Source organism: Leopardus geoffroyi, chromosome C1 (assembly GCF_018350155.1).
Source record: "Leopardus geoffroyi isolate Oge1 chromosome C1, O.geoffroyi_Oge1_pat1.0, whole genome shotgun sequence".
NCBI lineage: Eukaryota > Metazoa > Chordata > Mammalia > Carnivora > Felidae > Leopardus > Leopardus geoffroyi.
In genome coordinates, this window is record NC_059328.1 from 72,364,076 (window position 1) to 72,376,500 (window position 12,425).

The window sequence follows — 12,425 nt, forward strand, 5'->3', positions numbered from 1 at the left end:
CAAGCACACCTTATGGTGACAAGCAATGTCAGCTGTCAATGCAATTTCATTATCTTTTAAGCCAAGACTTTTCTGCAACCTTTAAATTTATTCTTATTTGCCTTCTGCACTTGGTTTTAATCCCCCTCATATTACTCTGTGCCTGCTCTCTGTTTATGGCTGCTGCTTTAGTAAGTTCAGCAGGATCTCTGCTGGGAAAGTGGCTTCTTGACAAAATACCTTCTTTAACCTGGAAGCATTGGCATCCCAGAAAAATAGGAAATAGTGCCAGTGTAAGCCACTTAGTGCTGGAAAGTGCTACGTGTACCTTTTGCCCATCCTCTCACAATTGTTTCCAATTGGCTGAAATATACAACAATTGATATGGTTCTGCTTTGCACCTCTTTAGCACTGAGTGAACATAGTGGGTATATCCTTGAGGCGATGTGGCAGTCCTCTTATTCCAGCACTGGTGAAGAAGGCTCACAAGGCAAATGCTTGATGCCTGACAAGGCAAATATGCCATTTCACACAGTGATCTGGGAAGAATTTGATCAGCAGGTTCTTAAATATGTTTAGGGGTTATCAGGTTTCACTGTAATGTACTATCTAGATTAGTTCTACTTCCGAAAAACTGTAATTTTATTTTTATTTCACAAGTATCAGAGACATAATAATAATAATAATAATAATAATAATAATAATGATATAATAAAACAAGGTCCTTGCTTTCATGGAACTTATATAGCCTAGTGACAAGTGATAATATAACCATAAATTTAAACTTACAGTTTCACCTCTAAAGCCTTTTTCACCTCTGGGTCCCTACAAGAAAACAGGAAATGTTAGTTTAGTGCTATTGATAGTTATTTATCAAATGTAGTTGAGGCTATACACAGAAACATGATAACTTATGTTTTTGTTTTTTCTATCCAGCAAGACATATTGAGTAAATTTATATAAATTCTAGTTTCCTTTTCCTGAGTAAAGCAAAGCAAAACAAAATAAAAAACAAAAACAGTTTATTGATTTATCATACTATCCACGAAGTGAGTGAGACAGGGATAACAGGCACTTAAATCAAAACAGCTGATCTGACAATCAAATACCAAACCACTTAGAAGGGAAGTTACCAGATTAAATTCTTCTAATCTTTGTCTTCCCTAGCCTTTGAAAACCTTGTTTCTAGGATGGTGCCTTTTTTTTTCATCTTCTCTTTCTATTCCTCCTTCTGTACATCCCACAAATTTTGATATGTTGTATACATTTTCATCCAGTTCAGAATATTTCTAACTCTCTTTGAGATATCCTCTTGGATCCATGGATCATTTAGAAGTGTGGGGTTTAATTTTCAAGTGTTTGTAGATTTTCTTATTATCTTTCCAATTTACTGATATTTACTTTAATTCCATTATGGACAGAAAACATATCTTGTATGACTTCAGTTCTCTTAAGTTTAGTACAAAATTTTTTATGACTCAAACTATAGTCTGTTTTGGTGATTTTCCACGTACACTTGACAAGAAAGTGTAGTCTGCTGTTAGATGAACCTACTGTTTTAGAAATTCCTGTTAATATTTTTGTTTTCACCCTTGTGGAAATTATCTATGTATTTTTTTATTTTGAAAAAGATAATACTCTTCATCTTTTCAAAAACCTGAATTTACACTTTCACAATATGTTATGATGTTTTCCATATCAATCCACATGTCTCTAGATAATTATAATGCTTACTTGGTATTTAACAAATGATAATATTTTTATTGAATTTTCTACTAGATTATTTCTAATTTTTGTCATGATAAGCTTGTGATAAATATCCTTGTACTCCATAAAAGTTGTCCTCCAGAAAGTGTTTGTAATTGCACGCACACCTGCAAAATATGGGAGTCTGTATGTCTTGACACATGCCATGTACTATAATTCTTTGTTAATCTTGCAGGCTAAAAATACTATCTCATTATTTCACCATTAATATTACTTTTTTGTGTGTTTCCTATCTTGTTACTCACTCATTTTTTTAAATGTTTTTATTTATTTTTGAGACAGAGAGAGACAGAGCATGAGCAGAGGAGGGGCAGAGAGAAAGGGAGACAAAGAATCTGAAGCAGGTTCCAGGTCCTGATGCGGGGCTTGAACTCACACATTCTGAGATCATGACCTGAACTGAAGTTGGGTGCTCGACCAACTGAGGCACCCAGGTGCCCCTGTTATTCACTCATTTTAAACCAGGATAGTAACTTCCAAACACTAATTAAAAAAATTTTTTAATGTTTCTTTGAGAGAGAGCGAGCATGTGTGCAAGTGGGGGAGGGGCAGAGAGAGAGGGAGACAGAGGATCAGAAGTGGGCTCTGTGCTGACAGCAGAGAGCCTGATACAGGGCTTGAATTCATAAACTGTGAGATCATGATCAGAACCGAAGTCAGACGCTTAATCGACTAACCCACCCAGGTGCCCCCCAAAACTAATTTTTTTAACATTTTATTTTTGAGAGACAGGGAGCAACAGAGTGCTAGCAGGGGAGGGGCAGAGAGAGAGAGAGGGAGACAGAATCTGAAGCAGACTCCAGGCTCTGAGATGACAGCAGAGAGCCCAATACGGGGCTCAAACTCATAAACCATGAGATCATGACCTGAGCTAAAGTCAAATGCTCAACTGACTGACCCACCCAGGTGCACCCCCCACAAGAACTAATTTTTAAGATATCTCTATAGAACTTGTTTTTAATACCCTCCCTCACCTCCAGCCCAGTATTAACAAGTAGGTACATACCTTTCCATACTTTTTTTTTTTGGATGAAATACTGACAAATATATTAATGTATGTACCTCCCTCACCTCCAGCCCATTATTAACAAGTAGGTACATACCTTTCCATACTTTTTTTTTTTTGATGAAATACTGACAAATATATTAATGTATGTATGGGGTGATTGGTAATATTTTATAAAACTGATCTCATATTGTATACTCTTCTGTGAATCAGATTTTTCACACTTAACAATACAGCATGAACAACCACAAGTCCACTGAACTAGATATAACTAGTTGTTTTCAATAGTTGCATAATATTCTATGAAATGGCTAGACCACTATTTACTCAACCATTCCTCTACAGATGAACATTCATGTGATTTCAAACTTTTTTTTCCTAATATAGCCAGTACTGTGAAAAAAACTTTCTATAATTTATGAGTACTTAATTTCTATGGCACAAATTTCTCAAAGTGGAACTGATTGGTCAAAGGGTATATGTACTTATATTTTAACAAATATCCTTCCATGAAGGCTATAATTCACATTTCTACTGATGATTACTGTTCTCCCTAATCCCCTTCTGAGAGGTTAGATGTAATATCTCATTATTACTTTAATTTGCATTTATGTGACTGTAAGTTAGGAAAGCATCCTTCCAAGTAATTATTGACCCTTTGGATTTGTTCTTCAATTTTTTATTGAGTTTCTATCTTTCTCATACTAATTTGTAAGAGCTCTTTATACATCAACTCGTATGCTTTTGCAATTATTTTTGTCCAACTTATATTAATTTTGTTTACAGAAACTTTTCCCATACAAAATTTAAAATTTTCAAGTATTCAAATACATATTCTGTTCTTTTGTGGTTTTCAGATTTTAATCAAAGGGTCTCCTCAGGGGCACCTGGATGGCTCAGTTGGTTGAGCATACAACTTTGGCTTAGGTCACAGTCCCACAGTATGTGAGTTTGAGCCCCACAGAGGGCTCACTGCTGTCAGTGCAGAGCCTGCTTTGGATCCTCTGTCTGCCTCTTTCTATGCCTCTCCTCTGCTCATGCTCTATCTCTCTCTCTCAAAAGTAAATTCAAAAAACATTAAAAACAAACAAATAAATAAACAAATAAAGGTCTCCTCAACCCTTAAGCTATACTTCAGCTTTCTAGATTTGTTTTTTATATTTTAAAGTCTTTTTAAAAAAGATAAAAAAAAAAGTTGGGTGAAATAGAGTTCTAATTCCTTATAGTAACGCTGTGACTTAAAGTAATTCCATCTCCCTTTCCTGTCACCGGTATAGGAATGGACATGTAGTTGATCAATGGACATGAGGAAAAATGCAGTGGAAGGCTTCTGGAAAAAACTTAATTTTTCCCAAGATAGGGCTATAGATCAGTTTTCACTTTGGATAATTATATCTGGATGTAATTGCTGAGAAATTGTAGTCATCTTTCTATAAGCCCAATTATGAAGATCACCTTCAGGATGATAGAGCAGAGATGTGGAAAGAACCTGGTGTTGGACAACATAACAAAATCACTAAGTAAGCCAAATCCGAAGCCCTTCCTACCTCTGGGCTTTCCATTAATGTGATATAAATTTCCTTATTATTAGAGCCAGTTTGATTCAGGGTTCCTATTAACTTACAGCCCAAATCATCCTGATATACCATTTCTGTTATAATTAGATTCCTATATATTCCAAGATCTAATTTTGGGCTCTAGCCTGTTAAACTCATCTATTTGTTTATTCCTTTGTAATACCCTATAGTTTCATTTACAATGATTTTGAAGTAATGTTTCCTTATTTGCAAAAGCAAGTCTTCCATCCCCCACCACTATTTTTTTTTTCCACAAAGTTTTGGCCACTCTCAAGTGCTTATTCTTTCATAGTGAACTTTTCTTAGAAGTTTCTTCTTAGAATGGAAAAAATAGAATATGGAAAAAATTTGACGCACATGCTGAATATTACAAGGGCTTTTAAGAACTATCTGTAAACAAAACACAGTGAGGTATTTTAATTGAGCCATTTCTTTATCATGGTTTCCTTGACCAATTGATGTTTCACATTTTTGACAGAAGAGAACAATCATTGAGTAATCAGAACAGTATGTGTTCCTTAGCTTATTGAAGAACCACCCACCAAAATATGAGAATTCTCCCACTTAAAATCTCCCACGTAGACTATATAGCTCTGAGTAGTAAATGCTGAAAATCTAGAGAAGTGTTGACTTATACATTTCATATTTGTAAAATCAAAAATTCAGCAACTTTGATGGGAAATTCTTCCCTAATTTATCAAAGAGAATAGTTGGACTTAATACCTGAAACATTCCATTTTATATATTAAAACTCTATGTCTCTCTACGTAACACTTTCAAATCGTTCAAAATATTGGTTCGCTGCAGGAAATACACCTTTCCTCCCCAAGTCTCAATTTGCCCCTATCTACTGGGTTCTTTCTTTTGTATTTTTACACTACTGTTGGTATTGTAAAACTCTCCCATGACTTCACCAACCATTGTTTTATTTGTCAAATTTATAAAGGCACTGGTATCTACTAATTACCTCAGTCCTCTCCAGATGCACCTTGAAAGGAGGAGAAAAGCACTGTTCTTGAAGGAAGAAACATCACCTATGTCATTCACTAGCTGTACCACCTTGAATAATTAGGCGAACCTCCATGAACCTAATCTGTTTCCCTATGTCTTAAATGCAAATAATACCTACTTGAAACGTTTTCTGTAACAATTTGAGAAAAGTTATTAAATGTTTAAATTCTTTAAGAATTTGACAAAAGTTATTAAATGTTCCTTCCTCACGGAAGTATGTACTTTATCTTCTACTGTAATTTATTTTCTTTTTTTTTTTTTTTTTAAGATTTTTTTTTTTACCAACGTTTATTTATTTTTGGGACAGAGAGAGACAGAGCATGAACAGGGGAGGGGCAGAGAGAGAGGGAGACACAGAATCGGAAACAGGCTCCAGGCTCTGAGCCATCAGCCCAGAGCCCGACGCAGGGCTCGAACTCACGGACCACGAGATCATGACCTGGCTGAAGTCGGACGCTTAACCGACTGTGCCACCCAAGCGCCCCTATAGTTTATTTTCTTAAAGATCACTGTTAACTACTCGCTTCTTGAAACTCATCTATCTGAACCTTGTGCTTTTCTGTTTTTCCTGTTTTTTTTTCCTGTTTTTCCCACCAACTATCTCTTTACTTTATAGTGGACACTTCCAAATACTCAAATCTTGGCTGCCTTTTGCTATACTTCCTCCCTTAGAACATGGATTCTTTTTCGTGCGTTAGTGATCACCTCTATGCTAATAATGCTCAACCCACCTCCCTTGTTCTATTTTCCTTTCTCTACTCCACAGTTTTAAGTGTCTACCTCACTATATACACCTTCCTCATTACACATATAATCTCTAAGTTCTCAGTAATCACCTTCCAGATGAAAACATAACATCTGTTTTTGCCCTTGGCTTCTCAAACACTCAGCGTGATCCTTTTTGAGTTACTCCAGAAATAGGATTAAAGAGGAAAAAATAAGAATACGAAAAAGAAAAGGAAGACCTATATTGTAACAAACTTACAGTTCTACCTGTTGGGCCTATTATACCTTCTTTGCCAAAGGGGCCAGTGTTTCCCTGTTGGGGTAAAAGAACATCAGTCAGTCTCACTGCCGGTAAAATGAAGAAAAATTCTAGAAAATTTCTTGTGCAGTGGTAAAACAGTCCATATCTGCATCATTCAAATTTTTTTAAAAATATCATCAAATCAGGAGAAATCACAGTACTTTTGATTTGCAGCATGTGACACAATTCGGTACATTATAGATTCCTATCGGGAGAATTACATCTGTATAATTTCTAACAAACATAAATCAGCCTTATAATTTTCATGTAGTGATATAACTTCAATGATGCCATTTTAAATGTGGGTCATTTCATAACAAATGCAATTACTTTACATAAAGAAGACTATATAGAGTGATAAACAAAAATTTTGAATAACTTTCTTTACAGATGTTGAATGAGATGTCTAAGGGACATGCAGCATGGAACTGAGAGAAAGTATGGGAACGAAACACAGAGCATCACAGGTGACCAACCTCAGTTTCTCCGTCTGTTACATAAGATTGCATACTTCATAGGGCCATTATTAGAATTAAATGAGAAAAATGATTTTGAAACCGTAAGCTGTTATTGATTATGAAGATCACCTTGAATAAGCCCAATCTGGTGAACTCCTCCCAAACTAAATATGGAACATATCTTTTTTTTCAACTGAAGTATAACTCACATCCAATGTTCTATTAGTTTCAGGTGTACATCACAGTGATTCAATGTTTTTATACATTATAAAATGATCCCCACAATAAGTCTAGTTACCACCTGTTACCAGACAGAGGCTACTGTAATTACTGACTATATTTCCTATTCTGTACATTACATCCCCATGACTTACTTATTTTATAACTGGAAGTCTGTAACTCTTAATTCCCCTCACCTATTTTGCCTGCCTCCCAACTCCTCCTCTCCTCTGGTAACCAACAGTTTGTTTCCATATGTCTACGTGTCTGTTTCAGCTTTGTTTTGTTGGTTTATTTTTTAGATTCCATATATAAATAAGATCATACTGTATTTTCCTTTCTCTGTCTGACTTACTGCTTCTTTATGAATACAAAATACCTGTTTTAGTTATTTTCCCTCAAACTCCATGCCCAATTCCACTGGCAGCAAATTTCAGTCTTTCTGGCTCACACTTAACCTGAACACTTAAATGTAGATATCTAATAGGATTTCTTTGTCCAACTCCTGCTAAGGTGCAGAAAATACTATCAGTTGAGATCATTATGTCATGGAGTCTATCAATAGATGGACTAGAATGAGCCTAGAATGAGAGAAATTAGCTGGTGCTATAAAAGTAAATCTAATAGAATCACTTTTAAACACAAAGATTGACTTTAAGTGATAATTTGTAAATATAGTACCTAAATCTCAAAGATCCACAATCAAATAAAGAGAGTTGATTTCCTAACCTAATCAAATATAAGCCCTAGACTGGTTTATCACTGAAAAAAAGTCAACAAAGCTTTAACATAATGAACTTGACTGTGATCGAACTCTTTAGAATGATTTGTTAAAAGAATGGAGAGGTATTCATGAACTCTAGAAAACAAAGATCAAAACAGCAAAAAAAAAAAAATTGTCTATGTTTATTTAAGTGTGTCCAAAAGATGAGGTGTTATGATTTTAATGGTTGGTGCCAGTTAACTACATAAATAATCTTTGAAATGGAGGACAATTAATCCAGATTTCCTACTTCAATTAATTTAATTTAATCATCAAGTATTTATTGATTATTGAGCAAGAACTAGCCACTTAATATCCATTCTATATTCTAATTACGCAACTAGCAAGCAACTTTGTAACATATTATTTGGTCATTCAGCTGTGGATTAAAATTTTGGTTCTTCTACTTGCCACCCATGGCCTTGAGCAAATTAACTTTCAGAGACTTTGTTTGCCCACTTGAAAAATGGGGATAATAGCATCTCTTGCAGTGTTTTTATGAGAATTAAATGATATAAGGGTAACACACTGAGCACTGGTACATAATAGTTTCTTACAAAACATTGACCTATCATGACTTTCACTTGTATCTATAATGACTTAATAAGAGATAGCTGCATTTATGCATTAGTATTTGTAAGCAGTTATCAGAACTTTACCATTGGTGAACTGATACAGTTTCTGGAGCCGCAAAGCAGTATAGGCTCAGACCCTGGCCGACAGAGACCCAGCACTTTGTAAGATTCTGCTTAGAACAGATGCTAGGCAGGAAGCCAAATTCTCTTTGAGTAGCAAGAAAGGATTAATTGAGAACTTAATAAAACTAGAATGAATGGGTTTAATTAGTAGAGAACTTAACATATATAAGAACTTCAAAGCAATATTTATTGTAGAGAAGCCTGTCCACATAGAACTCACCTGTGGATAATCAAGAATAGGGCTTTATATAAAAGCCCTAACTTTCCACAATTCTTCAGAAATCATAAAAATAATTAATAAATTTGCACCTGAAGAAATGCTGAGGAGGGTCTTTAAATAACCACGTCCCATGACAACACTGACCTTTGTATTACCGAAAAGAATTTATGCTAAGAGTTGGGGAAAGGGTGCAGGATTTCAAAAATTTGACTTTTCATTTAATATTTTGTGTAAGACAGTGGTTTTCTGCTGTGAGGTTTTTCACGACTCCTTTCTCCTACTTCTGCACCACTCTCCTGCCTCTCTCTGCTCTCTTCACCCTCGCCCTAGCAGCTGCAGTTAGCCTAGGGGGTGCCACTGCTGCAGGCAAACCACGGCTCGATGTTTTATAGCTTGTTTTCTTTTCAGTTTTATACATCATCTCATCAATTAAGAGACTGGTTAGTAGAAACAGAAACAAAACCAAAAAGCAAAAAACACACCAACAAAAACTGCTGATGGCTTATCTATCCCTATTTATATTTGGTATAGTTTGCAATTCCAGGCACTGTCCAGCTAATTGGAATTCTTCGGACCCCAATCTTCGCAACTCTTTAAGCAGTTCCTCATCACTCTCCAGGGATACCCACCCCTGAGCTGGGGAAACATTGGTATGGGGAAATATTTTTCAAAGTGTGGGGTGAGGAGCTCTGGCCATAGGCAAGCCTCCTCCACGTGGCGCATGGGTGTGGTCTCTGGTCTCTGGTTATATTAATGCTGATAACATGAAACCCTTTATTTTTTGTTCTGAGTGTAAGTTAATAAATACATTATCCTGTGTCAACATTAATTCTGATATGTACTGTAAGTAAGAGCTAGGAATATGGTTGTCTATGGGGTCTTTTGCTCAAATTAGTATGTGAACTGAAAAAGGCTGAGAACCCTTGCATGTGATCTAATGGGTTTCTATCTTAAAAGTCATTTTATTAAGTTATTAATTTGGAGTATATCAATTTCAGAGTTCTTAATACTGATTCCTGCAATCAGCAAAGAAACACAATTTCTGGGCAAGTACGATGACTTTATACTTACTCTCTGTCCAACGGGACCTTTAGGACCTGATATTCCAATGATGCCAGCATCTCCCTCAGGACCCTAAAAATATAATAAAAATAAAATGTCAAAATCTTTAATTCTATATGGACATTTTACAAGTGAAATAATCTTGTAACAATTTATTAAGAGTTGGCTCTGAAAATATGGAATGTAAATGGATAGTTAATGATGTGCATGCTGAGTGCTTTGGAAGAACTGTACTAAAGTGTGCAATTTACTTTGAAGTACACCAAAGTGAATTGAGAGAGGGAGAGAGGGACAGATAGATACATGATAAAGCAAGTGGAGTAAAAAGCTATGGTAGAATCGAGGTAATAGGTATACGGGTTTTCACCCATTCTCTCCACTTTGCTGTATGTTTGAAAACTTTCACAATAAAATGTTTGGGAAAATGGAATGTGAGGGAGACAAAAGCAAATTATTCAATAAAATTGGTAGGGAAATCTATAGCTACACAAATTTTAAATTAACATATTTAAAATTCAAACATATAACTGTACCAACTGAAATTTTACAGATTAAAATATACAAAAACTCAAGTCAGAGACTAAACACTGGTATTTCAACATCTTTCTGATGAATAGCAGAAAACATGTAAACGTACCCTGGGGCCTGGGAATCCTTGGAAACCTGTCAAACCTTGGACACCATGTTCTCCCTGCAATGTGAATAGATACGATCATCATTATTGTGCAACGGTGGCCTGATCTGGAGAAAAATAATACTTAGTAAATTTCTGAGTTGGCACATACAGGCTGCCCTTTAAGGCCAGGCTCTCCACGTGGTCCTTGATCACCTTGTGCTCCTCCGTGGCCTCTTTTACCTTGAATTCCAGGTTGTCCAGGTAGTCCTTGTTCGCCCTATGGACAAAAAAAGAAAGGTGATCTTGACTTTAGAATCTACCAACATAATTGAAACCCAAATACAAGTCCATCTTTAGGTATAGTACAGGACACTCAGGAGATCAAATTCTGCATGGTCATTCTTCCTACTGATATTTTCCACATAAGTAATATTTGATTATAATGAACAATACGTGTAGCAGTGGGGAAAGAAAATTCCAAGGATTATGGCCGTAAGTGTGGAAAGAAGAGGGAAGGGGGTACCTAAAAGCTAGAAAGAAGGCAGTGGGGCTAACGAGAGAATGGTGAATGTGCGGTGTGTGTGTGGGTTGTATATTACATATGACGGAATGTACACTGTATTTGAGTTGGTGTTATTTTGCTGTGTTCTTCTCACCATACAGAGATGATTCAGCTTATACAAGAAAAAAAGCAGATTCTCCTGAAGTGTGAACCCTGGTTTTTGTCATGGTTGTCTTTTCAATCCTGTCATTAAGAAATTTCTATTACCTGTTTCTCAAGGTTCCTTTGATATAAATTCCCTTTATCTCCTCTAAAATTCCACTTAATGATATACTTAATCACCATTATTTTATTTGCAAAGGTTAAGTCTTTTCTAAATTTACTTTTATTTTGTTTTTCAAGTGAAAGTTGAAATATCTTTCACACCATGTCTAAAAATAAGAATCAGGTAGAGTTTGCAGATAAGTTAATGAAAAATGAAGCTTGGTAGACTTTGATCAAAGATTCTTTAAGATTAGCAAATTATCTTTCACTGTCTGAAGACAAAGATATAGCTTTGGGACTTGACAAATATGGATCCTTTTTATTGCAGATTCACACATTAAAGAGAGGAATCTTATTTCTTTTCCTAGTTTTAGCATTTGTTCAACTACTTTGAATTTTAGTGGAAAGGGATGAGTCATTTCCAGTTTACCCATATGGATCAGAATATCTGTACATTCTTTAGAAATGGAACTATGAAAAGTTAAGAGGTAATATGATGACGGTGACAACGTCTCAATCACTTTAGACACTAGACTAATCTCTTTGTTGTCTGGGTCAGTTCTGCACTGAGATAGCTCTGAAACAGGTTTTGTTTGGAAAGCCTATTGACATGTGACAACATTCCATTCAATGCAGGATTTAATTACGATCACTTTGACTCTATGAAATAAGCTCTACTCTTATCAGGTTTATAAATTGGTTGGTTAGGTTCAGACTCAGAGGGATAGAAAGTGTATCTAAGAAAGTATGAATCCAGAAGTAATAAGATTTCTCTTTTTTTTGGAGGAGAAGGTAGATGACAGAGGGGCAAGAAGAAACAGAATGAGTCAAAGGGCATTTTTAAAAAATGTTTATATATTTTGAGAGACAGAGCGTGAGTAGGAGAAGGGCAGACAGAGAGGGAGACACAGAATCCAAAGCGGGCTCCAGGCTCTGAGCTGTCAGCACAGAGCCTGACGTGGGGCTTGAACTCGCAGACTGTGAGATCATGACCTGAGCTGAAAACAGACGCTGAACAGACTGAGCTGCCCAAGTGCCCCAAAGCATTGCCAGTTCTGAGTTAATGAGTTGTTCTGGCAAATTACATGCACTGTGGTTATCACAGGAGATGAGTATGTCAAGGCCATACACTGTTTTTCCTAATGTGTTATTATTGGTCAAATTTTTAAAAAATGATTAATCTTACCATTGTGTGATTTAGCCAATGAACTCAGGTACAATAAGCATGTTAGTAGTGCTCCTCATCCATCAGAAGA

General features: G+C 35.8%; 1 protein-coding gene across 5 annotated transcripts in view; it reads right to left on the minus strand.

The window, feature by feature from the left end:
- The window catches only part of COL24A1 (collagen type XXIV alpha 1 chain), a 397,210-nt gene that overhangs the window by 36,338 nt on the left and 348,447 nt on the right, over positions 1-12,425 (minus strand). For all 5 annotated transcript variants that reach the window (XM_045478122.1, XM_045478119.1, XM_045478121.1 and 2 more), the window contains 5 exons: positions 10,573-10,680; positions 10,425-10,478; positions 9,797-9,859; positions 6,326-6,379; positions 769-804 (listed from right to left, as the gene is read on the minus strand). In XM_045478122.1, coding sequence (XP_045334078.1) covers positions 769-804; positions 6,326-6,379; positions 9,797-9,859; positions 10,425-10,478; positions 10,573-10,680 — 315 coding nt within the window. The remainder of the gene's footprint in view (positions 1-768; positions 805-6,325; positions 6,380-9,796; positions 9,860-10,424; positions 10,479-10,572; positions 10,681-12,425) is intronic.